Genomic DNA, 27,914 nt, shown 5'->3' on the forward strand with positions numbered 1-27,914 from the left:
TGCGGGGGCGAGGGTCGACTGGGGGCGGGGCTGGCGGGGGTAAGGGGGTAGGGGGACTGGCCTGGGGGGGGGCGGGGAAGAGTGGAGGTTGACTGGGGGGGCGGGGCTGAGCGAGGGGGCGGGGCTGGACTGGAGGTCGCGGAAGTCGACTGGGGGCGAGGCTGGCGGGAGGTGGTGGGGGGGCGGGGCTGGGGGGCGGGGGACGGGGGTCGACTGGAGGAGCGGGATCGACTGGTGGGGGCGGGGATCGCCTGCAGGGTCCTTCAGCTGCGGGCCGAGCTGCGGGGGGGGGGGGGGGGGCGGGGGGCGGGGCTGGCTGGGAGAGCCCTGCCCTCCGCTCCCGGGACGGCGGTCCTAGTCCCGCCGCTCGGTGCCCGCGGCTGTGCGCAGGTCGCACCTGCCGCGGGAGACGCTCCCCGAGGCCTGCGGGCTGGACGTGACCCGGTCCTGCTCGCCTGGCGGGAAGCAGAGAGACCAGCACGATGAGGGGCTCGCACACGTTGACCGAGCGCGCGTTTCACAGGACCGGAGCCCCTGGGGACCCTCAGGCGGCCGTCACGTTGCGCATTGACTGGAGCCCCAAAGTTCACGTGGCCTGTGCGTGGGCACCGAGCTGTTTCCTGTTCTTGCCAGTGCCTGGAAACCCGTTCCCCAAATATTTTTCAGGATGCAGTTCAAATGCGAATTGTCAGGCCTTTTTCATACTGTTTTGGTTAAAGATAAAAAAAAAAAAAACAAAAACCCAATTCTAGACATTCCGAACAATATTAGCTCCACTTTATTGGCTGCCGGCCAAGCACGACTTTAGGAATTTCCATCCATAGCTCACATCATTGTCCCCTCTGAGCGCCTGTCTCTGTTCCACCAGGGAGAAAAGTTAGGCTCTGAGAGGTTAGGACACTTGGCCCAGGGACACACAGCGGCAGCAGAGACCTAGAGAGTAGCCGGCTCATGGGACTCCACGTTTGTGTTCTGCACACCAGCGCCACCTGTTGGTCCTCACGGCCTCTCCTCACTGCAGCTGTCCTTTCTGCGGGGCAGGTGACCGGCCCTCGCACCCGGCCTGGGGGCCCCCCAACCCCTCTAACCGCCCTCCCACCCCCGCGAAGCAGCTCCCGGGACGCCGGGCACAAGCATCGCTCCCCGAGCTCACGGAGGACAGAACTGCATCCGTCCAGCTGTCCTGGCCCTGAGTGAGTGTGGGGGATGGGAAATCGGGTGGGTAAGCCACCAAACGCAGTGGTTTGCCATCACATTCCTGGCTACCTATCAGTGGCCACCTGGTGCCCGGCGTGGTGAGGCCCTGACGCAACGTGGCACAAAGCCGGCAGCCCCCCGCCCTCCCCTTTCTCCGCGGGAACCATAGAAAACCGCAGGCAAAAGAGGCGCCATTACTCGCCTACTCGCCGATGTCACAGAGAGCTGACTGGGGACTCCCTGCAGAGTCAGAGCTGGATGACACGACACGGAGCAGGGCAGCGGCGGGGGGGCTGCGTTTCTCTGGCCGCGTCCGGCTGCCGCGGGCCCAGCCGGTGGCTTCACTCGGCTGGTTGCTCAGACCCAATTGTGTGCTGTCGCTCGCCCTGTCCTGCTTGTCATGAGGGTGCATCTTGCGACTTTCTAAAGTGGAAAGGCCTTCAGTTTCGTGTGTGAAGACCCGGGAGGAGTTCCCCGGGGGCCGGAGGGAGGGCGGGGGCCTCCTGCACGGGGCACTCTGCTAAGGCCTGTCGGAACCTGCGGAAGCATCTGGATTGTCCTGCTCCCGAGCGCACCTTCATGGACGGGAGGAGTTTTCATTTTAGCAGGGGGCCCGCCTGCCTCACGACCAGCCCCGGGCACTCATGGGGCCAGCGAGGCGTCCAGACAGACGGCTTCCTCGTGTGTCAGGGGCTCAGATGACGAGCGTTTGGGATTGTATGGGCTGCCCGTGCTGTGTTACAAATAACCCACCATTTACCGACTAAAACCCACAAGCATTTATCGTCTGGATTCTGAGGGACGGGCATGCGGCTGCGGTTTGGCTGGACGCTCTGATTCACGTTCACAGCCCAGCTCTCAGCCGGGAAGCAGCCCGAGTGGGGGAATCCGCTGGCGGGGGGGGGGGGGGGCTCCGTTCCTCCCCTCCTGCTCCTCCCCTCCTGCCACCCCTTAGGGCTGCCCGAGGGTCCTCACGAGTGGCACCGAGTTCCCCAGACTGTGATGAGATGGGGAGGGGGGAGGGGGGGTCACTGTCAGGCGGTGGACGAGTTCACGGAGCGCAGTGGCTGAATGTTTGAAGGAATGTTTGTGACGTCTGTGCTCAAGTGCCGACAGCTGTGGTGCATCGTGACGTTGGTGGAGCCGGTGCTGCGCTGTGAGGCTTATTCCCCGCGGTCCGCTCCTCCCCGGGGCCCCCGGACGGCCCGCTGCTGGCTCCTGAAGGAGGATAATCAGTGCCGCCTCCTTCCGTCCCCCGCATCACGGGGAGGTCACCCCTGCCTCTTCCCAGCCGCCGCGCGCCCCATCTCTACCCACTCTGCCTGACACAGAAGAAAGAAAGACTCCCCCTGTCCCCAGACGGCCTGACATCAGGTGGCAAGATGCTGGGTCCATCTGTGGAAGATCACCCCCCCCCCCCCAAACCCACTGAGGACACCACGGCCAGGATGGAGCGTGTGGTTTTGTGACCCGGCCAGAAGCTTCTCCCAGTGCAAGCATCCTCAGGCCCATCTAGGAGCCCTGCCCCCTCCCTTCCCACGGTGGCCCCAGATGTAAGGGTCCGCGGCCAGAGAAGCTCGCTGCTCCTCACAGAAGGTGTTGCAAGAAGGAATCCTGCCCGTCGCGGTCCAGCTCTGTTTTCAGGGATGTTAGGTTGACCCTCTGAAATTAGCGGCAATAGAAGTGTTTACGGCACAGAAATCCGCAAACGCTACAGACGGGCGCTTGTAACGGTTTTCTCCCGGAGACGCGCTTTCCCAGCACACGGCCGAGACGGTCATCTGCGTCCAGCTCAACGGGCTGTCTTCTTCGTCTGAGCGCAGGAATAGCTCATTCAACAAATCATTATTCTGACTTGTAGACAATAGTAAGATGCCTGTAAAAAATGGTTATTTAGAAACTATACATTTCTTAACATAATCGGAGGCATAAAACTCCAACAATCTGCTTGCATTCAAAAGCAGAATTTGGGGACACTGGTGCATTTTTAGTCAATGAGTTTGCTATATATATTTGGTTTTAAGGTGCCCCCTCCCCATAAGGAATACGGGCAGCGAAATCTACTTGACCCATGACAGTAGAGACCCCAAGCTCCCCTGGGGTCTCATGGATGGCAGTGATTTATATGTCACTGGCTCTGCCCACTGCCGTCTTAATTTGGGACATTCGCCTTCTGAGAACACCCTTCCAAGAGTGCCTGGGAGAGAGCCCAGCACAGACACCGGCACAGGGCTTCCGTAGGATCGGCAGGACAGATGCCCCGCCCCGCTTGTGTGTGTGGCCTGTCCAGACATACGGGGCAGCGTGTCCCCTCTGGAGCCCTTCACGACCCTGGGTCCGGCCACGTCGACCAACAGAGCACGGGCTGCAGACCCTGGGCTGCCAGGGTGGCCCCGGATCCCCCAGAGGGGTCACCGGATGGATGCTCTGTGGGTTCCCGCTGAAGTGGGGAGAACGCCCACCTCCCAAGCTCCTCACCGGCCTCTCTCCCGGGAGATAGGCCCATCAGCTCTGGCTTGAGCTCCTGTCACAGAGTTAGAGCCTTCCAGTCACTTTCTCTCCAGGCGCCTGGGCAGAAGGCCCCTCCTGTCCTCTTTCCCCCCAAAACAAACCAATCGGCACCACCCAAACCAAAACCAAACCTATTATTCAAGTGCTTGGTGGTCACAATGGGTCACAGGTCACCCGTGCCCAGATAGGGCTAAACTCTGGCTTAGGACCCAGTGAGAGCCCCCTTTGGAGAAGAATGAGGCAGGGGCCTCATTCTGGCAGCTAGCCATTGTCCTTCACCTGGGCCAGTGCCCACACCTCTCTGTTCCTTTTCTTTCCTGGTCTGCGAAATGTAGCCAAGAACACAGCATCACAGGGCGTTGTAGATCGATGTGTGAATCGTGTCAGGATTGTACGTGGATCCGCATGACGTGCACAGAACCGTGCCTGGAACCAAGCAAGCTTTCGATAAATGTTCATCAAGGTCGTTGCCGCGGCCCTTGCTCTGTGCAGAGCGAACGGCTGTGATGTCGTCTGCCTTTGCCCAGCACGAGGGCTTTGTTGTCTGGAATAGCCAGCCCTTACAAAAACATTCTGCAGCACCCGTTAGAGGTTTGAGCTGTGCTCGCAGCGATGTGTGGGAGCCACGTCACGGACGGGTGTCTGCTTGGCCCCGAGGGAACACAGAGGACGGTGAGGGGACAGGGTGCTCACCTGCGGCCTCTTAAGGTGGGATGGTGGGAGCCTCCTCTTGGCATTTGCACGTGCATTTCAGCGGCCAGAGGTTAGTCAAAGGAGGCCGGAAGTTGTGTTTCTTTCCTCTGCATGTCCACGGGCCCAGCTAAAACTTGGGGGCCCATTTCTAAGGAAGAGGGAGACAAGAACGAGGGTGCCTAGTAGAAAGTGTCTGTGGGAATTCTGCCACCGGCCTGCTTCCCCCCACCTGGCAATGTCTCCTGATTGAGCAGGTGTCTGATGCCTGGGGCCACTCCCTTAGCCAGACCGGGGGGGGGGGGGGGGGGAGTCTGCGGCATCTATGGGGCATCCCGTGCATCCCCAGCTTCTTCCATAGCTAACGGGAAGGGGGACGGTCAGGGTTATATTATCAGACACCATGTAACAGATTACTCCAAACTCAGTGGCGGGAACAGTAATGCTCATTTATCAGCTCCGTTTCTAAGGGTTGGAAACTCGAGCGTGGCCTGCCTGGCAGATTCTGGCCACCAGCCTCCGTAGGACTGATGGGGCCGGAGGACTTACTTCCAAAGCGGTGCCCTTGTGCGTCCTGGGTGTTGTGGGGGGAGACCTCAGCTCCTCACCTGGGGCTGCTTGAGCGTCCTCACAGCCTGATCCCAGAGACGAGGCAGAAGCTTCAGTACCTGTAACGGCCCAGCCTGGAGAGGCCCGCGGTCACCTCGGCAGTCTTCTTTGGTCACAGGAGTCAGGCCTCAGGAGCCCCAGCAGAAGCAGAGCCCTCCCAGGGCTTCAGATCTAGCAAACAGATATTTGACGAGTCAGAATAAACTCTCTATGGGCATAGAGCTCTCGACACCTTCCAGAACAGAAGCGAGGGAAGGCTTTGTGCAGTAAGGCTGGGCCCTAAGACGAGGCAGGTAAGACACGTAGGCTGTGAGGTCCAAGGCGATGCCGCCTCCCAGGGTTGGGCAAGTGCAGAGTTGTTCAGTTAGCCCGTGAACCTGGCCTAGCATCTAAACAGATCTGACTCTCAACTGGGGTGATGTTGTTCCCCACGGGACATGGGGCGATGTTGGGGGACATATTTGACTGTCATGGTAAATAGTGCATCTGGTAAATAGAGGGCAGCGAGCAGCTAAGCTCCCTGCCTGCACAGGACGGCCGCCGATGATCCAGGCCGGGGTGTCCGAGCGGCTGGGAATCATTGTGAAAGGGGAAGTCGCGGTAAAGGCAGCTAGCGCGTGTAGGGTCAGGGGCGTGTGGGGTTCGCGCAGGGAGAGGACAGCCTGTCCGCGTGGCCGGGCCGCGTGTGCAGGGTAGTCAGGGGAGGGGAAGTCTGTGAGATAAACTGGGCCTGGGGGTTGGGGGCACTGTAAGGTATGATTCAGGAGTTCGGACACGGGCCCACAGGAAATGGGAAGCCTCTGTGAGGTGGTGGGTTCTGGGTTCAAGGGGAATTGGGGCAGAGAGACCAGCCGGAGCCGCGGCGTTCAGCGTGGTGCCTCTCAAGTGCAGACGGGTGCACACGGGCGAGTCCGTGTCCTGGGGCTTCCGGTCTACTTTGCAGAGCGCCGTCGCGGGTTCTGGTGAGCACCACGGCTCGAGGGCCGCGCTGTAGAGGGTGCGGCTGACTGGGGCCGTTCCGCTCCCCTGTGTCGCTCCAGATCCCAGCCCGGGAAACAGAACGGCAGAACTGCCACCGCTGATGCAACGCGAGACTTCCTAGCAAGGAGGCCCCACCTGGGGTTTGCTCGGAACCCAGACGTTGACACCCGTTTCCACCGAGGCCGGCTCCGTGCTGGCCGGGGGCTTGGGCCCCCAGAGCTGGCGAGGCCGAGAGCCCCAGCGGCGCCCGTGAGGCTCGGGAACCTGGCCTTTGGAGCTTCTCCCCACGAGAAAACAGTGAGGGGAAGAAGCACCTAGTGCTGCTGCCTTTCCGGGTTGGGGGGCAGCCACCTTGCCTCCCCTGGGCTCTAGCTCCCCAATCCGATCCGTGCAGTGAGTGACGGGGCTCGGGGGCCGATGGCAGCGTTGCAGCTTGTGGTTTGCAGGAGGGCCCATCCCGACTCTCTGGGGAGCCCCGCTCGGAGGCAGTGTCCCCGGGGTTGGACCCCCTCCCTCCCTCTCTCCCCTCGTGTCCCTGTCCCTCTCCCTTCCTCCCCCTCCTTCCCTCCTCCTGACCCCCAGGGCTCCCACCCGCTCCTCAGCAAATCCTCTCCAACACCTGTTTTCTGCCAGCCGGAAACTAAATAAAGAGCACTTGGGGCGCCTGGGTGGCGCAGTCGGTTAAGCGTCCGACTTCAGCCAGGTCACGAACTCGCGGTCCGTGAGTTCGAGCCCCGCGTCAGGCTCTGGGCTGATGGCTCGGAGCCTGGAGCCTGTTTCCGATTCTGTGTCTCCCTCTCTCTCCTCTCTCTCTGCCCCTCCCCCGTTCATGCTCTGTCTCTCTGTATCCCAAAAATAAATAAACGTTGAAAAAAAAAAAAAAAAAAAAAAAAGCACCTGCCAGGGACGGAATGTTTGTATCCTCCCCAAATTCGTAGGTTGGGATCTTACCCCCAGGGTGGTGGTTTTACAAGGTGGGGTCGTTGGGAGGAAATTAGGCTTAGATGAGGTCATGAGGGTGGGACCCCATGGTGGGGTTAGCGCCCCGATAGGAAGAGAGAGCGCCCTCCCCCACCCGGCCCCTCCCTCTCTGCCCTGTGAGGACGCAGCCAGATGGCGGCGGCCATCTATGAACGGGGAGGACAGCTCTCACCAGGCACGGGATCAGCCGGCACCTTGATCTTGGACTTCCAGCCTCCAGACTGTGAGAAGTACATTCCCATTGTGTGAGTGCCCCGTCTGTGGGGTTTTCTCACGGCAGCCTGAGCGGACTAAGACACCACCAGCATGAGAGAGAGCAGGGCCACGAGCTCCCAGCCGGCTGGAGCGCGGAGCTCCGGGGCTCAGTCTCCATCCCTTGTGCTGGGGCGGGAGGAGGGGGGGGACTCCGAGCTGGCAGAGGGGAGCTGCACCATGGAAAAGGGGGTCAGGTGCGCCCCGCTGGGGGCCGTGGGCGTGGGGAAGTCAGGAGGGCTGACCAGAAGCAGAATCCTAGGCGGTTGGTTGGGGGGGTGTATTTGGCTTTCCCCGTCAGTCCTAAGTTGGAGGTGGGGGTGAGAGCGAGGGAAGCTGGCGGGTGTTGATCAAGGCCTGGCCGTTTGGGGCTGGTTGCTGCAGACCGTGGCTTGGCTTCCCCGACTGGTGGCCGTGGGTTGGGGGTCAGAGCTCTGTGTTTACATATGATCTGGGGACATCCTCTGTCTGCGTATCCAGTATCTCACCAGGCTTCCCGGTGTCTCCTGTGATTATCCTAAGAACTCACACCACATGCTAACGGAAGACGGCCAGAGGAGGCCTGAAATGCTTTCCAGTCCCTCTGTGACACTGGGGCTTTAACAGGGCTTCCAGAAGGCAATCAAGCCTTCACAAAATCATCGTTCGGATACTGCTAAGTCAGGCAGGAGAGGGAGGGGCGTGTTTTCAGGCCAGTGAGGCTAGAGCTCCGCCCCCCACCCCCTCGTGCACACCTCTGAGAGCGAGGCAGCCCGTGTGCCAGGGAATGCCACCGAGATGGAGGTTTTCCTAGTTTTCTAGCGGGCAATGCTGTGGTCTCGACTGAGAGACAGGTTTGCTCTTAGTGTTAGGGAATAGCTCTGTGTCCTCACCCTAAAACTTTAAAGACGCGACTGAAATTCATTTTCTCTGGTTGGTTTGGGACTTTTGACATATTCGAGTGGTCCTGTCCTTCCGTCCGTACCCCACTGCCACAGGTGCGGTTTTTATTTGCCGCCCACCAGGCTCTTGGGGACATGCATCCATGGTTGGGGCTCAGTAAGTACCTTGAGACACTTGACGCTTTGCACACTTCCTAAGCAGAGATGGTGGAGGATAAGCAAGAAAAGAGCTATCCGAGTGGTAAAATAATGTTTTATTCCATGGATGAACAAACGCTAGTATGCCACATGCTCACTCCCCCCCTGCCAGATCTCGCGGCCACAGCTGGCTTCCCCTGTCGGACCTAGTCGGCTTTGCAGTCGGTCAAGCCCGCTGAGAACAGCGAAAGCACGGTCACGTAGCACTCACAGCGGTCCGGCTGCTCACGCGTCGTCCTTTTCGCAAGTGACGACGTCTCACCCGAAAAAATCCGGTGACGGAGACCCTCCAATGGCGCTAACCGCAACTCACATTGCAAACTCGCGGAGACGAGACCCACGCCCTCAAACACCGAAAAGCGACGCGGACAAATCTCTGCCGACGGCACGTCAAGGCCCCCCCGGCAGGACCGGACGCTGGAGAGGTCAGTACTGCCGTTCAGGTGGTCGACGAGCTCCGAGGGAAACAAGAGTGATCGATGCATTTCCGACTGGCACTGGTGGGGAGTGCGGGTCAGCCACAGAGCGGCGGCATGCAGGCGAAATGAGCTGGTGGAGGGCCGGGGCCCGATCCCGTCTTTATATACAACGAAATGAAATAGACACCGGGAGCACCGGGGGCTCGTCCCATCGGAGGGTGTGTGACACGTGGACAGGCTGCTGGCGCACAGTGGCGGGGCCACCGAGCCGTCCCCGGGGCGGGAGGCCACCGCCCGCGCCTAGGCTTCCCTGGCCTGTCCCCTGAACACGCGCACAGACCTGGGGATGGAGTCCACCCTTAGTCTTTTTACCTTTTTTTAACCAAATGCCATCTGAAAAGCCTTGACAAGGTATCAGGGGGAAAAAGGCTACAAGACATACGTGGATAGTGCGAGTCTGAGCCAAATCCCAATGCAGCTTCGTGGGAAAGAAGTTTTATTTAGGATTTTTTTTTTTTTTTTTTTTTTTTTAGTGTAGTACTGGATGTTCGTTCCCCTCAGGTTTTTGAAATTTCTGCACAAAGTCTCAAGACAATCTTGAGGAGAGAGCAGTTTGTTGCTTCTGATGTGTTTCTTTATCCAAACAAGTGCAAAGCCTACACGGGGACCGAAGAACAGAAAGCAAACAAAGCCAAGAAAGAACACAAAGAAGGAGAGACACAAAGAAGGAGAGACAGCCCGTGACCCGAGACAGTGCCAGGTAAAAACCATAGAAAAATACGAATTAATTCCGTAAGGTTAACCATTAGCGAAGCTACGGGAACACCGGGTTCAGCCCTGACAACGCCGGGTCTCCGAATTACAGAAAGGAGAGAGCCGATCTATGAACAAGTACTGCTAAAATGATTGTGCTATAGTCGTTTCCATGGCGTGGGTGTATCAGACAGGGTGGAAAACTGCTCATGTGGACGCGGCCGCTGGCCAGGGCGGGTCTTTGCGCTACTGCGGGAGAGCTGGGATTTAAGGGCCGGTTTCTGCATTGCTGTCCGTCCTTCGTTCCTTGGGGAGGGGCCGGGGGATGCACCGGTCACCCTGGGGCCAGGAGGAGGCGATGCTGCTGCGGCGGCGGCTCCAGGCGCGGCGGGGAGGGGCCCTCGGGGGGCGATGACGCGTCTCGGCCTGGGAAGGAGCTGGTTTCTGAAGCAAAACCGCCTTCGGGACACATGCTATGGAAATCACACTTGCTGCCCCGGCCCGGCCTCTGCGGGAGAGGGGGGCAGGGTCCCGGCCGCACACTGTTCCAGGGGGAGCCCCCGCCGTGCTCAGGGCTGGCTCTGGCTCTGGCTCCCGGGTCAGTCCTCCTCCTCCTCTTCTTTCGCTGTGGCTGCGGGGAGTTTGTCCTGAATCCGGAAGCACTCCACAAAGAAGTTGATGATGGACCGGTACAGGTGCTGGTGCAGGGAGGCGCTGTGCAAGTAATGGCTTTCGTCGGGGTAGATCTGCGGGGAAGGCGGGGACAGGTCACTCGCCGCTGGGGTGGTCGGCCCCCCCCCCCAAACCCAGCACGGCCCGGGCACCGCACGCGGCTTGGAGTCGGCCCGAGCAATGGATTTCCTAAACCCCTCCAGTGCTGGCATCAGGGCACTCAGGGCACCGGGTGCCTAAATTAGACCACACTTTGGTCACCAGACTCGGTGCCGTCTATGCCGTCCGTCTGGTTTGCATCTGCAGCAAGGACAGATCCGAGGTCCGGGACCACAGAGGCTCCGGCCCAGGGCCCCAGGGCCCAGGATCCCCAAAGACACGGGAAGTGTTCTGTGCTCTCTCTACAACCCTCACAGGCCGGATCCTGCTGCTGTGTTCTGGGGCCCGGCCACACGCGTTTGGCTCACCCTCTGACCGTGGGCAGGTAACTTTCCTGGGCCTCAGTTTCCAGCTGTGTTACGTGGAGATGATTACCGTGACCGAATCCGGCTCGTATCGTTTTGTGAGGATTAAACGTTATGCTCCCTGAAGCATTTAGAACGAGGCCAGGACACGGGGAACGCGAAGAAGACGATGTGAATGGCCGTCCCCGTATCCTAGAGGCGCCACACCATTTCCACGCAAAGGAACCTGTTCCGGCAGGGACTCAAAGCCAAGTCTCGCTGACCTGGAAGCCCACTTTCTTCCCGTGACACCTGCTGCCTCCCGCATTCTGAATCCTGTCTTCCTCTGTGTCTCTGGAGGCGGGCATTCACCGTTACTTTAGAGTAGTTATTACTGATGGGAGTGAGCTATTATGTATACGGTAGAATGTCTGTGGTACAGAAGGACACAGAGCAGGAGGCACGTCTCTTCCTACCTGGGTCCCTTGTCCCTGTGCCCTTTTCTGGAGTTGCTTACTGTTGCAAATTCACTGAGGATCTGTGAAAACCTCTGCTGTGCCTGCAGGCCCGGTGCTGGGCGTGGATCCCTTTCGCTGTCTCGAGTGTGGTCTACAATGCATATTGCTCAAAAGCTTGCCGATTTCGCTTAGTCTGCCTCTTGGGTGAGCGATCCACACCCACACACGGAGACTGACCCTGTAACCCACCACGGCTGCGCTAGGTGCGTAAAATGTATTTACACCCCGGCAGCTATCAAACTCACTGCGATCTGAACACTTGCAAAGTGAGCTCAGAGGTCACATTAACCAAGTCCTCTCTTCCCCCTTCAGCAGCTCAGGCCAAGCCCCCTCACTGCAGGGACACACGTGTCCCTCCAAGACAGCGATGCCAGAAGGCCAGGGGCTTGGAGACAGAAGGCAGGCAGCGGTCGGTGCTGGGGCCGGTGCTGTCTGAGGGCTGATGGGTGCTTAGGGGAGGAAATCTCCCGTTGATCCCTGGACGTGAAAAGACCATCGGGGTCTTTTTTGCCAAAGGGAACCCCTGGTCAAGAAGGAAACAGAAGATGTTTCCAGAAGCAGCACTGTGCATTGCTGGAAAAAGCCCAGCCTTGAGCTGCTGGGCCAGTACTGGATGCCAGGGAGAACGAGGCTGTGAGTACGTTTCATGGGAAGGGTAGCACTCTAATGGCTGCTCAGCCACAGATGATTCTGGAACATTCCTCCAGAATTTAGTTAATGTGTGGTACTGTCTGGCAGGAGGCCAGTGAGAGAAGTTTCAGGACCTGCACGTGTAAAGCCCCCCAAGGCCCCCAGGATGCTGCTCTGGTCAACACTGGGACAACAGTCCCACTGTCACCCGCCAGGGACACCACCAGCCTCACCGTGGCGGTGTGGTGGCTGTCCTGACCTTGCTCACCGCGGGACTGGGTGGGGGGGGGGGTGCTACAGGGGTTTTGCACACAGCTCGAGTGTAGAACCGAGCCATCAGCATCAATTAGTGGAGAAAATAAGCACGCGCTAACTCGTCTGGCCCGACGTGCCCCGGCCTGTCTCTGACAGCCGCGACACGGGTGCGTCTGCAGACACGGGATGAACGGAATACCAATCAGTTCCTTTTCCACGAGAAGAATGTGTCTCTCCAAGCGTGGAACAGAGTGGGTGTGCAAATACCGTACCTGTAAGCTGTAATTAGCCTTCCCCTTAATTAGCTGTGTAATGAGCTCCGCCGTGTGCTGGAAATGGATTTTTTCTGTTAAAGAAAACAAAAAAGAGGACAGTATGGGTTAAACCCAGCACACCATCAGGGGCGATGCAGAGAATGAGTGTCCCCGGTCCTCACCGTCAGCGGTTGCATGAATGATTAGAAACTGCTGCTCTTCCAGGGCTGACACTCGATGAGCCACCTTGGTCATCTGCACAGGCAGGGCAAGGGGACAGAGTTAGCGGGCCTCACCGCAGCCAGCGAGGTGTTCGTCCCGGGAGAAGCGGGGGCTTCGCAGGGGAGGGGAGGGCACGGAGCGTGCCAGAAGCCTCCCTGCATGAGCTCCTCTTAGGAGGAGGAAGGGGTGGAAGAGAAGAGGGCACAGGAGAGCTCCCTTCCGCCCACGGCAGGTGGCCCCAGAGGGCCACCATCTCAGCCGGTGCCACTGGGAGGTGACACCCCGGCCAGAGAGTCCCGTGGTCCACGCGCAAATCCCAGCTTTGAAGCCAGGTCCTCCGGGCAACAGAAGTCCGGCCTCCCCCTTACGCCCCCCTCACCCCGCTGAAGAAACACCCAGGTGACACCTGCACTGAGTCACTTCGGTGGCTATGGCCTGGCAGGTGGTATCGGAGAACTTTTCTGTAGCCCAACCAGGGGCTTATCTCCTCAAAGCAGAACCAGCCTTGGATGAGGGGACCGGCAGTCACCCGTGCCGACGACCGTGGAGCCCGGGACAGACCCTCTGCCCGTCCGAAGACTTTCCTAACTCCCCTCCTTGCCTCTCGGGTGCCAGAAAGGGAAAGCGGACAGACCCGGGAGAGGCCCCGGTCACCAGGGTTCACGGCCCGGTGGAAGGTTTTCTCAGAGCGAGTTTGGTGGGGGAGAGGGGGAGCCCAGCAGGCCCGGGCAGGGAGCGTGGGTCCCAGAACCGGGCCGGGGGCCAGAGGGGCGTGAGAGAGAGGATTTCCGGAGGGGCGGCCCGAGCTCGCCCGATTCCCCGTCCTGCCCACATGTACCTCGTATGCCCTATTGTCAAGTCCGTGGAGGCCCAGGTACCTCTCGGAGAACGCAGACGCTAGAAACGAGAAGAGGGGGGCAGGGTTACCCGAGCGGAGCCGGTGCCGAGCCCCCCGATGCGGGGACGCCCCTGGCAGGGGGCTGGGGCAGGGAGGGTGGGCTCACCCACGCTTTCAGGGCAAACGTTTGTTTCTAAAACACCGCCTCAGCCTGCGGGGCTTCACGCAGGTAATCAGACAGCACCCCGGTAACATTCGAGTGTCTCAGAGTTGGTGGCTGGCTTTTAAGCGATACAGCAAAACCTCAACCGCGTGAAACAGTGACTCTGAAACCCCGTGAGCAGGATAAGCCCTCGCTTTGTTTCAAATACAGGAAAGGCTACAGATCCCGAAGAGCAGACTGCCATCAGGATTTGCTCCTTTTCTGTTTTTGTTTTGTTTGGTTTTAAACACTAGGCATGTCTGCGTCCAGTCCTGGGTGAGAGTCTGACGTCTGCCTGTCGGCAAAGTCAGGCTGGAGGAAGCACCAAACACTTCTGCAGGGGGCAGGGGGGATCTTTCGTTCTCTTTTTAATGTTGACTTGACGGTGTTGTTTCTTTACTGTTTGTTTATTTTTGAGAGAAAGAATGTGTATGAGCGGGGGCGGGGCAGAGAGAGAAGGAGTCACAGAATCCGAAGAAGGCTCCAGGCTCCGAGCTCTCGGCACAGAGCCCGACGCGGGGCTCGAACCCACAAACAGTGAGATCGTGACCTGAGCCGAAGTCGGACGCTTCACTGACCGAGCCACCCAGGCGTCACAGGGACACCCTTAATTAAGTGGAGACGGCACTGGAGGATTCCCCCACCTGCGGCTGTGACCTATCAAGGTGCAGGATGGTACATTTATGTGCATCCGAGTCAGGCACCTTTGAACCCGCATGATTAAAAAAAATTAAGAAAGTCTCACTGAGTTGAAAAAAATCTGAAATACATTACATGTATTCCCATGGGAAAACGAATTTTAAATTATTACGTGTTTGAAGGAGGGGAGTGCTGGGACTACAAGTTCAAGTTGGCATTAGAGCACTTTGTCAACGTGTCTTTTGTGAGCCTTTCGGCTGCAGGAGTCAGAGGTCCTCACAGTCCACGGGGTCCCGGGTGCTGAGATGGGGCACCGGGGAGGGGTCGGCCAGGGGACCCCTGGGTGGGTCTCGAGCTCCTGGTCTCGTGTGTCGGGAACGTGACTTACGGGTCTCGGGGGGTTGACCGGTTTCATTCAAACAAGTGACTGGAAGCCCTCCCTCCCCTTCCCAGGCTTCTGTCCAGGTTTCTCATTAGCCCAGGTCGCCTCCCACCCACCGTGGGTGCATGAAGCAAGGGAGGCAGGGGAAGTGTGGCGGGACGGGAGGCATGGGGCCGTGTGGGGGCCTCGTCGCGTCAAGACCGTTACCGTAGAGCTTGAAGTCTGTTATTGGAGAGAGAGCAGAGCCACAGGTGAAAAGCTGACCCTGGTTTTCACCCTTCGCTGGGAGTATGTAAGTGCTCAGGTACCCGCCGTAGTCCTGCGAGAGACAGAAAGGGGGACAAGTGGGCAACGCGTCGAGGATTCTGTCACGACAACAGCCTCCGACGTAGGTCAGCGACTCAGCGGCCACTGTCACGTAGTTTCTGCCAAAAAGCAAAAAAGGATGAGAGGCAAACACCTTGCCAGTTAGATATTGCATGAGGCACGCCTCCCGTCTGTGGGCCTGGGGTCGTGGGAGCCACGTGACGGGAGCTGCGGTCGCGGGTCAGGAGCTGCGCGTGAGGTTCTCGTCAGGCCCCTTCCGAACCAGCATATTCCTGCAGCGCCTCGAGCTGCCTTCCCGACTCCAGCGGACCCAGCCACGTGAGGTGACCGTCAGGGGCCAACAAGGAGCCTGTGTCAAAGGGCCCGGGGGCTGGTCGGCCAGAGTGCCCGGCTCAGGGCCGACAGGGGGCACGGCAGGTCCTTCTCGTCCTACGGTCCCTCTACCTTGGGGCTGGCACGCAAGGCCCCTGCTTGAACGCGGGCCTTCCGGGGAGAGTGAAACGTCACAGGCTACCTGCCACGGGCACCTTCAAGGCTGCTTGGTTCAGATGTGCTCTGTCTCCAGATCCCAGAGGAGTGGGACACAGATGAGATGCTGTGATGAGCGGCGGTGGGAAGGGACAGGGGCGCGGGCTCGAGACAGCCAGGTATGTTAAGGATATGGGGGCTGCTAACGGTGTTGTGTGGGCGTGTGTGCGTGTGTAGGGAGTATGTGTGTGCGTGACTGTGTGTGCATGAGTGTGCGCGTAAGTGTACACGGGGGGGTCTGTGTGTTCTGTATGGGAAGGCGTGCGTGTGGGGGTGTGGGTGTATGTGTTGTGCATGTGGGTGTGTGGGTGTGTGAACGTGTGTGTGTTGGGCGGGAGGATCGAGTGTGAAGGAGCCATACACCTGACAGAGACTCTGTGTGTAGCCCGTGCTGTGCCAAACTCACTGTAGAATTAACCGTTATGACCTCTATGCTCAATATTATGACCTCTATGCTCAATAACCGTTATGACCTCTATGCTCAATATTATTATGGTTAATAATTTTCATTGTCAGTGGAATCTGGAAGTCCTTAAAGTCATTCTGCCATCTGTTTTCAAAAAAAGTGTGGACTGACAACACCAAATGCTGGTGAGGACGTGGAACAGGGAACCTTCACTCACTGCCGGCTGGGATGCCTCACGGGGCAGCCACTTTAGAAGGCAGCGTGGGGATTTCTTACAACACTAAACACGCTTTTTACCCTGTGGCCCAGCAATCGTGCTCCTTGGTATTTATTCAAAGGAGGGGAAAACTTTTATCCGCACAAAAACCTGCACATGGAGGGTTCCCTCAGCTTCATTCATAATTGCCAAAACTCGCAAGTCGGTGAACGGACCAATGGGCTGTGGTACGTGGCTATTACTCCGTGCAGAGAAGTAACGAGCTATGGAGCCCTGAGAAGAGCCTTAAACGTGTACTGCTCAGTGAAAGAAGCCCGTCTCAAGAGGCTGTGTGAGTGTTTGAGGAGGAGCAAGCACTGAACAGAGACAGGCCCAGGCCAGGGGCCGTGACCCGGCAGGCAGTCCATAGGGCAGCAACTTTCCCGGGTGGGTGCGGGTGGGTGATAGATGCCGACGCCCAGAGTTATGCCTACAGATGATCCGACTGGCTCTGAGCCCCTCTCGGGCAGTGAGTGGGTCTCCGCCAGCATGGAATGAAGCTCCAGAACGCTGCGCCTGAGAGAGAAGCCCCTGGGCCCTCCCCTTTACCGCCTCACCTCTGGTGGTGCCAGCGGGGGTGTGGGAGGGGTGTCTGGGGTCACCCGCCCATGGTGCCACGTCTCAACTGTACACTGGCCCCACAGAACGCTGGGCACGGAAGGTCCGGAGGCGATGACATTAGAGGTAGTCCTGTGATTACCGATTACCGTTCGAGTCTCCACCTGCACTGCAGTCACTGAGGTGCTCCCCGAGGGCCTGTGCTCTGAGTGTCCCCTCGGAGGGGCGATGGATCTGTGTCTATCCATCTGTGCCTGTGCCTTGCGAAGTCTAAGGCTCACGGATCCAGGCTGTCTAAGAATGGGGGGGGAGTGTGTGCCCAGGTGGTACTAGGTGGCCCCCCACAGGCCTGCCTTGCAGCCCCGGGGCCTGCACAGCACCAGCTGGGCCACCCCGAGGAACATGAACTGCCGACTCCTTCCACGTCAGCTAACCTGACTAGTGCACATAAAAGATACGCGGAAATAAAGGCTCCTGCGTTCCCTCGTTTCCTGGGGCACCACATCAGGCACCATGGCGGGCTTGCATAAGAAAAGTAACTAGGAACCTAATGAACCTGGCTTGTTTTTCTTTCCTTCTAGATAACAGAGAGAGTGAAACTCTAATAAATAAGCTGGCCAAATGGTGGCTCCCCTTGCTGGAATCGCTAAGCGTCCAACCTCTCGCTCTTAAAAAAACGTAGCTGCTCTCATAGCACCGGCCGAGAGACGTTCTGAGCAAATCAGACCGGGCCTGGGTGATGGCAGTGCTCTCGATGGGATGGGTGCTGGGCACAGGCTCACCTTCCCAAACACGGCCACACGCGCCTTATCGATGTACTGTTCCTTCAGCATCATCCTGCAAGGCCAAAGAAGAGAGGGCTGAGTGACTGTGCACCTGCATGGTGGCCCAGAGCCGTGCTTTCCCACCATTTCAGGCACGAAGACCCCCCATGTAAATCAAAGGAAGTATCGGAATTCGAAGGTAATTGTTGCTTTTCTCTACTCAGCGCACATGTAGCTTGCCCATGTTAGAAACCTCAAAGTGCCCTCACAGGAGCTGTCCAGGTGTGTAAAACTTGCCGACCGAGAGCCAGGAATGCAAAGCAGCTGATGCCGATCCGGAGACCAGGCCCTGCTGGGTCCCTGTCCTCTGCTCCAGTCTGCCCCTCGCTTGGACCATGTGGCTTCCAGCCACCCCAGACTCTGGGCGTGTCCTGCGGGGTTGGCCTGGAGAACAGACACTCTGGTTCTGTGCTTGGAGCCACGGTGCTGGGCTCCCAATCCACCTGCAATGTCCTTTGTCCCCAACTCCCAGGTGGGGGTCCCTGTCTCGCACCTGCTCGGTGGCAGACTCAGCCCTGCCTTGTGCTTCCTGCCTTGCCCGGCGCTGTCCGGGCCCTGCCTTGCCCTTGCCAGAGTCTCACTGCTCTCCCCGGTCACCCCTTTTCCCCACGAAATGACGGGAATCTTCCTGGTTTCCGGGCCCTAATTCAGCAGCAGGGGTCCCGCTACCTGCTGGCACGTGACCGGCTGCTTTCCGGATCTCTGCAAGTTGCTTCCTTCCACGCATACACCCCGCTGCCAGAGCCCCTCCCTGCACTGCTCCGTCGGTTTCTACCTGCTTCTTGGGGGTTATTCCTTTGTTTCTGTTTTCTGTGTTCTGCTGGCAGGCTGGAGCCACCCCATCCCTGATAACCGCCCTTCTCAGCCTGAAGGGTGTCTAAAACTCTGGGTACCAGCCCTCGGAGACAATTTTTTTCCTTAAGATGACTCCCCCACCCCGCGTCCCAGGACAAGGCCAGTCCTCCGTGGTCAGCACCGCGCTTCCATGGCCAATGTCCAAGGTAAATGGACACAAGTTCCTGGGGGCTGAGGGCCCAGCTTGAAGCAGCAATGTCCCCGACTTTTCCGACGGAGGAAGGTGGCGAAAACAGCTGAAGCTGGTCCTTGAGACGACCAGCCCCACAGGAGCAGAAAAGAGAAGAAAACCGCAGTGGACAGGTTACGAATGTGTCTCAGCATTTGAACAGAAATACTAACAGCGTGAGCAGGATCCGGAAACAAGGGAGAGATACGACAAGTAGGTCCACAGAAAGTTACTCAAGTGAGAGAAAAGGCAACACACCTCAACTGTGATGCTCCAGCCCTGGGGACTTACAGCACTTTAATAAACTTGCTTTTGAAAAATGTTGTGTGGGTGTCATAGGGTAGCCCCGTAGACCTCCAATCACCTCTGCCAGACTCGGGATGTGGAGGTCCACATGTGCGCGTGCACACACACACACACACACACACACACACACACTGGGTCGTGGGCTGCAGAGTTCTGCCCACGTATCTGGACCCAGCAGGGACATTTCTGCAAGTTCCCTGACTTCCTCCTGGAGACCCAAACCCTGGATTTTCAGACGTGCATTTGGGCACACGTGAGATGCTCTGGCTCAGCCAGCTTTCACAACCAGCCCGCCGGGGGGCCCCACGAGGATGCTGCCCCACGGCTGGACGTCCAGATCACACTTGCTGGGATCCACGTGGCAGTCGGTGGGGACCACGGAGTGTGGTGTGGGTGATGTGCACCACAAAGGGCTCCATTCCAACTTGGAAAACACCTTGGATTTCCTTTCTCAGCTCTGCTTCCAAGTCCACAGGCGGCCCAGGGTCTGGCAATGCCTTCACCTAATTACCTGGCCACTTACTTCTTGATCTAAATGCCAGAAACCTTGGTAATGATCCTCATTTTTCTGGAGTCTTCCAAGAGTGGTTGTTTTTCCAATATCAAATATTTTTATTATCTTGTGCTTCTATTTTCATTAACCAACCGAGCAAATCCCATGTGATGATTTTTTTATGGTGAATAGAACTGCAAATTAAGGAGAGCCCGATTTCACATGCAGGTAGTGCTTTTTTTATTACTGGGGTTGTCTGAGGCCTCGTGAAAAGCAGAGGCAGAACCCATCGGAGTGCTTTCTTTTTTAAAAAAAAATTTAACATTTATTTATTTCTGAGAGACAGAGAGAGAGAGGGAGACACAGAATCCGAAGCAGGCTCCAGGCTCTGAGCTGTCCGCACAGAGTCTGATGCGGGGCTCGAACTCACAAATGGCGAGATCATGACGTGAGCCGAAGTGCGACGCTTAACCGACTGAGCCACCCAGGCGCCCCATGGGTGTCTTTCTTAATGGAGCGTGTTCTGAGTCTGGTTCCTTGCTGATTTGCAGAGGCCCAGGGGGGATGGGCTCCAGCCCTCAAGATGCATCGTCTCCTGGGGGAGGGCGGACTAACACGGTGACAAGGCAGCAGCACTGATGATGTGGCATGATGGGACGTATGTCCGTTGTGTGGTGGGGTCACTGCTAAAGGAGCCTAGCGCAGCGAGGGGGACCCGAGGGGGAGCCGTGCGCTGGTCAGGGTGGGGGGGAACCATGTGGACGGGAGAACACCTGGGAGATGGTGGCACGGGGTCCTGGGTGAGTGGGGCTGTTTGTGGGGCAGTGTGGAATTTCGGGGGGGACAGGGTACAAGTTTGCACCCTGCGTGCCGTCCCTCCTCCCTTGAGAGAACCAGCCCTGAGGGGGCTGCCGACCACCGGCGGTCACATCTTCTGACCCTCCGTGGCGTCCACAGCATCCCAACCCGGGGACTGAGTGCGGCAGGGGCCCTACGGCCACGCCCGGCTGCCTGGCATGGGATCCTGCCCTGTCTCGGCGATGGGCTCCCGTCATGCTGGCGGGGACTCTCAGAGCCTCGCTGCCACCGGAAGCCCCCGTACCCGCTTTGTCCTCCAAGCCCCTCCCCTTTCCACGGTGTCAGACTCCACTGCAGTCTGGTGGCCACCCCAGCATCCTTTGCAAACAGCCCTGCCGACACCGTCTGCTAAGTCCACGCTGGCACCCTTCTTGGGGACCCCAGCTGACACAGGTGCCACGGTCCACACGGCTGCCTCAGAGTGGGGGAAGCCCCCAGCCAGAGCCTGGATCTGGCAAGAAAGAGGGGGCAACGGTGGCGGAAGGGGGAAGAAACATGGCCAGCGCCTTCTTCCAGCTCAGTGCGACAGGCGGGGGCTCCTGACTCCGGCTCCGAGGCAGGGCGCCCTGCCCACCTCCACGTGCACTTGCTGACCAGCCTGGGGACTCTGCCTCGAAACACCTCCCAGGCGCACCCCACCTTGCCACCTGGCGGTCCCCAAAGCACCCACTCACGGACGCCGTGGTCCTGGCCAGTCGGCCGGGACCGTGCCCTCCTGGTGGGTCTGTCCTTGACCCCCCCCCCCGTGGGCCACAGCTTGGGCACTGATAGCCAGGGGCAGTCGCCCCACCTGCTGGGCTGGTCTCTGGGGGCCACGAGGCCACACCCAGGCTGCAGCCAGGGCTGGGGAAGGTTCCTCGTCTCCCCACCCTCTTCCTTCTTCGTCCCCACGGGCGTCTCCTCCTTTCCGCTTCCCCTTGCTCACTGTCCACAGGGCTCTGCTGAGCTCGGTGCCTCCGAGGATGAGCCCTACGAACGCCGTGTCCTCTGGCATCTAGTGGGTTCTGCCAGTGGGGGGAGCGGGCAGGGGGCACGGCCCCCGTCAGGTGCTCCCTCCCCGTGGCCGAGGTTCTCTTCTGGGCCAGTAGCTGCTCCTGCTGTGGCTACCGCAGCCTCACTGGCTGTCCCTGACCCTGCCCGCGCCCCTGCAAACTGCACGGTGACCCATCTGCCCCCCGTAATGACTCAGTTTGAGCGCCAGGACGCTGACCCACGCGACTTGCTGCACCGCTGCCAGAGTCACGGTTCCGAACAACAAAGCTAACCCTGCCACCTCCTTGCTGAAAACACCTCTTGCGGAACTGCTCCTATAGGGCAAGCAGCAGCTCCTCAGGACCATGTGGGAGGGATCTCACAATCCAGCCCTGTCCTACCTCCCCCCCCACGGCCCACGCACACTGTGGTGTTCTGGTGCTCAGCGTGCCCCGAACAGCAGTGCCTTTGCATTGCCTCGGGTCTTCGCTTACGATGTGTTCTCCCCTGGGAAAGTGTATCTCCCGCGTTCGGCCTGACAGATCCCTAGTAATCCTTTGAGGTCTTGCCCACAGGCCACCTCCTCCCAGAAGCCCCCGAGGCAGGGCTGTTTGCTTCTGTAGCCGGTGCTGCGAGCGTGAGTGTGGTTCCGCCCTGTGCCGCACGGCTGCCCTCTCCCCTAACGCAGCGGCCGCGCCTGGGAGGGGATCCGCTCGCGTCGGCTGCGAGGACAGCTGCTGACCCAGTGGGGCTCCAGGACAAGACACGAGGTGGACGAAGACGGGAGAACCACAGAAGGGGTGGGCCAGCCTCAGGGTCTCTCAGACTTCTGATACCACGGGGTGATTGCTCTCTGAAATCAAAATACAGACCCGGACCGCACACAGAGCTTGCAGAGTTCTCCCTGGCGTGGGCGAACCCTGGGCCTCGGCTTCCTGCGTGTCTTAAGGTGGCTGTAAGGTTTTCATCAGTTCGTGTATTCTGGTGTTGGGAAGCTTGGTCTGTCGGTTGACATGCTGTCTTTCCGGAACGGGTTCTGCCTTGGTTTTTGAACAGATGGCCGGATCAATCCTTAGTTTTGAAAACGCCCAGAGTGTGGAACAGCCTTTTTGCTCTCTGGTCCCTGTGCTCAGAGGGGAGAGGCTAGACACGGCCAGGCGCCTGCAGGGGTGCGGGCCGCGGGTGCGCCTGAAGGACACTGCGTCCTTCCTTCCGGGGCCCCTGGAGCCAGAGGCCCTGCTACCATCCGAGAGGGCTGCTGACAAAGTCCCACCGCGCCCCTTCCCTTTTCCGGAGGGGCCTCCCTCGGTGGACACCTGCTGGCTGGCCCCGCCCCCACTGCTCCACCCCTCCTGCACAGAACCCACGTGGCTGTCCACCCTCCTTCCCCCCGCTGACAGGGATGGGGGGACCCTTTAGGTCTCAGGGTGACGGCCCACACCTCTCACTTGCCGGTGACGGGTTCTGGACCAGGCAGGGGCACGTAAGGAGAGGTTGGCTGGGGGCTTCTGGGGAGGCTCCTCCCTTCCTTTCTGGAAGTTTCTGGAGGTGGCTCGCTCCCCAACCTCTTGGAGGCGAACGGAGAGGCCCGGAATGAGGTGCTCCTGGTAGCCATGCTGTGGGCACGAGGAGAGTCACTCCAGGTGATGCCCTCACGGCCAGCTGAGGAGGGGGACTCGGAGAGCCGGGCTTTGAGTGGCATGGCCGGGTCTGTGTGTCCATCCGTCCCGAGGCCACCATCACTCTAGATTTCAGAGCCAATACAGTTCCTTATTTTTTTTAATTTAATTTTTTTTTTTTTTTACTGTTTATTTTTGAGGGACAGAGCACGAGCAGAAGTGGGGCAGAGAGAAGAAGACGCAGATTCCGAAGCAGGCTCCAGGCTCCGGGCTGTCAGCACAGAGCCCGACGCGTAGCTCGAACCCATGAACTGGAAGATCATGACCCGAGCTGAAGTCCGACCCCACTGAGCCCCCGGGGGCCCCTAATGGCTCTTTATTTTTGAAGCTCGGTGGCCATGGTGTGCCTGCTCCCTGGCAAAAACGTCCCGGAGGCGTCCTCAGAAGCTTCCCCCTCTCTGCATTTTCCACGGGGCACTTACAGGGCCTTGGACACATCACGTCCTCGGCCAGGGGGCGTCCTCACCTGCCCCTAGCAGGGGGCGCCACTCACTCATCACTCACGTCCCAGTCACTCAAAAGTGATCCGACTGCCCGCCCGCCACGGGCCACCAGCCTTCTCAGAGCCCAGAGAGATCCGAGATCCGTCTGGAAGAGTCGAAAGTGAACTGTCCAGACCGCGGAGCACGAGCCCGGGAGGCGTGTGGGGGATGGGATGGCACCCCCGGTGAAAGCGTGTCAGCCTGTGCCCTGGACCCTCCACGGGGAGGAGCGCGGTGCCGCCCAAGTCCACGGCCCTCGCATCCACCCTCCTGCGTGGGAGCCAGCCTCAGCAGGACTGGCGCACAGGCCCGAGTCCTTCCCGGGACAGCAGCGCACGCGGTCGCTGCGCTCGGGCCCTTCCCACTGTCCTTAGGGCGGGGAGGGGAGACGCTCCTGGGTCCTGTTCGCCCCCACACCTACCGCCCACCTCCCCTGCCCTCCCCTGTCCTCCCCCGCCCTCCGAATGGTCTCTGAGCACCCCGCCACCCCGGGGGCCTCACCGCACGGCCTCCGTCTGGTCCTTCTCCTCCAGGGCGCCCAGCCGCCGCCCCACCTCGTGCAGGAGCTTGGTCCCCTGGAAGCCGCTGCCGCGGCCGTCGCACTTGAGCACCACGGCCCCGTGGCTGCTCACCATCACCGTCTCCCAGCTCACCTGGAACCGCTCGGCCACGCTCTGGCCCCCGGGGGTGCCGTCCCTGCAACACAGGCCCTGCCTCGCGCATGCGCTGTGGCCCGGCGCTCCTCCCCCTCCCCTGCGCTCTCCCCTCCTCCCTCCTCCCTTCCCCTCCCCGCTCCTGGGCTCCCCCCTCCCCTGCGCTCCGCACTCCTCTCCCCTCCCCTCCCCCCTGCGCGTCCCCCTCCCTCCCCCTGCGCATCCCCCTCCCCTGGGCTCCCCCCTCTCCTCCCCTACACTCCTCTGAGGAGTGTGTATGCAGGGGCGTGTGTAGCTACGAGGTGTGTATCTGGGGTGTGTGTGAGAGAGGCCGGTGTGTGGTGTGGGCGTGTGGGAGAGGGGTGGGCAGCGTGCCAAGGCTGCGCAGACGGTGGGGTGGGTGACTGCGACACGGCACCAGATCGCGGGGTCCAGGCGGCCGGGCATGTGTGTGAGGGCTGAGGCCCGAGGACAGGAGCGGCTGAGGAGCGCAGGGCTGATCAGGTCACTGGACCTGGGTGACCCCGCTCACTCTTAAAGCACCGCGGACGGCCCCACTCTCTCCCGGACTCTTTCCGGTCACCGCGGGGGCAGTGGCTCCAAGAGGCCAGGCCCGAGCCTCGTCAGGGTTTCCCTGGTGCCCCTGCCTTGAAGGAACCCCGGGGGGGTGGGGACAGTGCTTCGTCTGGTGGCGTGTGCCTCACCCCCGGGGGGGCACAGGCCAGCCCCTGTCTAAGCCTCAGGGCAGCTGGGCAGCATCTGAGGTGCCCGTGAGAGCGTGCTGTCCCCGGTCAGGACCCCCTCAGCAGTGGCGACAGCGGCTCTCTGTTCTCCAGACTCCGCCAGAGGGCTCATTCACGCACAAACAAAACGTCTGAACTAAGTCCTTGTTGGCAGAGGAGCAGCGTTCAAGGCAGCTTGCTGCTCAGGCCCTGCCACCCTGGTGCCAGCTGGGGAAGCCAGCGGGTCGGCCGTGCCCGCCCACCATCCCCTCACTTCTTGGGGGGCCTGTGCCCGGGGCGGGGGCGGTGCTCAGAAGGCGTCTGTCCTGTGACGTGCTGCCCGCCTGCGGGACCAGCTTTGCTGTCCGTCTCTGGGCCTGGTCCCGGAGCAGGAGTGGATCGGGGCTCGGGGCTCGAGCCCCCCTTCCTCTACCAGGCGGCTCCCTGACTTGTGAGTGTGGCCTGCCACCTGCTGGCGGCCAGCCTGCCTTCAGTTTGCAGGTTGCAACCTCCTTTCTCGAGCTCGCCATCTCCTATGGGCGTGGTGGTTGTTTTCCGTGCTGTTACTGAGCCCCCCCCCCGGCAAGGACCCCGAGAAAGAAAGAGGCGACAATACTCACACCACCAGGAGCAAGGGGTAGTGCGCCGTGTCGGTGAAGGTCGCGGGCTTGAGGATCTGAACGGGGAGGTCTAGGCAGGAACAGAGCACAGGGCCGCACGTTAGGGACAGCACAGACAGGGAAGGAAAGAGCCTTGGCCCCGGTGCCAGAAAGGCCCTCTGGAGGGGACATGGTGGGTCCCCACCCCGCCTTCCTGGGGCTGGCCCTGAGTTTTCTCTCCGTGCCTCCGGCCTGCTGAGTGACCTTGGGCAAATCACCCACAACCATCTTGAGGCTGAGTCTCTCCATCCAAAGCTTAAATTCAACCTCGCAAACAGAGCGAGCTGAAAACCAGAAAAGACCAAAACGCCATAAGCACTTGTTAAGAGCCGAATTCTAGGCTGCGAGAAATGAACCCCCAAGGGTGACGTTCGTCAGTTAAGTGGGGACAGATACGGGGGAGCCATGGGGACGGGGACAAGATGAGCCCAGGGGGCCAGTGGTGAGGCCGGGGGGGCAGCCCAGAGGGACAGGCCGAGAGCCGGGGGATCCCTGCAGAGGCGGGGGCTGGAGGACAGCTGCGCGACCCCCTTCGGATCTTGTCCTGGGCAGCGAGGGACCCAGTGTGGGAGGGGGGAGGGTTGCCTTCCCACTTTCTTCTGCAACCCCCAAAACAAGCCTTCCTGCCCACGTTAGAAATTGTTTATTGATGTTAACTATGACCCAGATTAGCGATTACATTGGAATTAGTAACTTTTTTCAGTACAATTACTACGGATACATCCCAGGCTCAGGGGGCGGGGGCGGGGGTCGGCTTAGCAGCCTGCTATGACCGGGGCCTCATTACTGATTCTGGCTGAATGTTAATGGCTTGCAAATTAGATCAATGGCCCAGGGACCAGCCAAAAGGCGTCGGACTTTATCATTGCAATATCCATAAAACATGGTCTGGGCTGCTCTGGGCCAACGATAAGCCCGCAGGCCGACCTTGGCCACGACAGGCTGCATACAGCGCAGGGAGCCCTTCCCGAAGACGGATCGCTTCCCTCGGGAAGGCCTTCACCTCTGGTGCCATTAGGTGAAAAAAACAAAACATAACGAAACGAGACATGTCGGTAGGGTCACATTTTTCAGATCTTTGGGGGGCCCCAAAGGGGTGACATTTACGTGCCCTGCACCTAATGCATTTAGGTCCCTGCACACACCTGCTTTTCCAGCACCTGCGTTCTGCCACGGAAACTTCATGCTGGAGAGAAATCTCAAGTGGCAAGGGTGGGAGAATTGATTGTTTCCGAAGGTCTTTTCTCTGCATTTCTGGAGGGGATGGCGTCCACCCATCAGCGGACAGAACTACTGTGGCAGCAGCGTGCGGACAGGCTTGAAGAAGGAGGGCGCTGGGCCCAGCAGAGAAGCAAACATGTAAAGGAGCACGGTCTGGCCTCAGAGGCTGTGGTAGTGGGGAAACGCGAGGGAGTGTTCCGGAAAACTTGCTGACGGGGACGGGGGTTGGGGCAGGAGGCGGAAGTCAGGCCACGGAGGGCCACCGGGACGGCTTCACAGAGTGTGGCACGCGCCAGGGCCCTGTGCGCGGCTGTCGTCGTGAGCCGTGGACACACAGCCCCACGTCCTCACGCCGCACTGGGCCCTGCACGTTACGGAGCCCATCTCGGGGTCTTCAGATATAGACACAGAAGGGAGAGGGGGTCGGAGCAAACCTGGAGATGGCCGGTTCACTTACTCATCCGTCCTCCCACTCCTCCCTCCCTCCATCCAGCATCTGTTAAAATCATCTTATCTTCTTGCCCTTTGGATCTTCCTCGTGGGAGGAAATGACAAAACTCTGCTGTTTACTTAAGGGTTCTCATGAGTTTCAGTGTCCAAGTAACTGGACTCCAGGGCCGGCATGAAAAACGGAACGAGTCAAGGACGCCATCCGTGTGGGCAGGCCACATTTTCCCTTGACCTACTTCTTTGGAACAGGCCCTCCTGTTCCACTGGCAAGAATCTCTGTCGCAGAATACGCCAAACTGACCAGAGTGGCTCTCTTTCTAGAACACGCTCCGACAGGGACGGGGGCGGGATTTGCGACAAACAAGCGGTTACTGGTTGGTTACTCGGCTGAATCCACCAGGAGCTTGCGACACTCTCAGGGCACACGCCCCACTTCAGGAGAGGCGTCCACTGTCGCCCGCGAGGCGCGGGGTTACTTGATGTCCCAATGGCAGCCCGACAAGAGCTGCTGTGTTACAGGCTCGCCGTGTTCTTCCCGCTGGCATCTCTCTGGTTCTTACGCTCGCCATCAGAGCTGGGGTTCCCGTGGCTCTTGTGGGTCCTCATACGCTGCCTGGACCCGGGCCCTTTCTGCTCCCTTCTTTTTAGTTCTACGATTTCCCCTGAGCCCTGATGGAGGCATCTGTGTCCTAGTCTCTCCGCGTCGACGTCTTTTTAATTTACCGCTTCTCTCCCTCTCGTGAATAAGCAGGCCTGAGCTCGGCCTGCTGGGCTTTCGGCTCCCTGGGCACCCAACGCTGTCCGTGGTTCCAGGGCTGAGTGTGTCCTGTGGCATCTGAGTGCATCTCATGGACACCCAGGGGAAAACCAACTGGCAGGGAGACGGTGGGAATGACCCCCGGGCCTGTGGGAAGGGACCCCCGCGGCCCTAACCACATTTCTTGGCCAGGGCAAATCGCCACAGCCCCC

The 27,914-nt window shown here is 59.6% G+C and overlaps 1 protein-coding gene across 5 annotated transcripts in view; it reads right to left on the reverse strand.

Annotated features, from left to right (window-relative positions):
- Window positions 1-9,881: 9,881 nt before the first annotated feature.
- Window positions 9,882-27,914, reverse strand: part of DPP6 (dipeptidyl peptidase like 6) — a 949,260-nt gene continuing 931,227 nt past the window's right edge. For all 5 annotated transcript variants that reach the window (XM_086685604.1, XM_086685609.1, XM_086685602.1 and 2 more), the window contains exons 19-26: window positions 25,236-25,305; window positions 23,742-23,936; window positions 17,385-17,439; window positions 14,735-14,846; window positions 13,305-13,363; window positions 12,427-12,499; window positions 12,263-12,336; window positions 9,882-10,218 (exon numbers count right to left, since the gene is read on the reverse strand). In XM_086685604.1, coding sequence (XP_086541730.1) covers window positions 10,072-10,218; window positions 12,263-12,336; window positions 12,427-12,499; window positions 13,305-13,363; window positions 14,735-14,846; window positions 17,385-17,439; window positions 23,742-23,936; window positions 25,236-25,305 — 785 coding nt within the window. In that variant the 3' untranslated portion in view covers window positions 9,882-10,071. The remainder of the gene's footprint in view (window positions 10,219-12,262; window positions 12,337-12,426; window positions 12,500-13,304; window positions 13,364-14,734; window positions 14,847-17,384; window positions 17,440-23,741; window positions 23,937-25,235; window positions 25,306-27,914) is intronic.

This window comes from Puma concolor, chromosome A2 (genome assembly GCF_028749965.1).
Source record: "Puma concolor isolate L17-30 chromosome A2, mPumCon1.1.hap2, whole genome shotgun sequence".
Taxonomy (NCBI): domain Eukaryota; kingdom Metazoa; phylum Chordata; class Mammalia; order Carnivora; family Felidae; genus Puma; species Puma concolor.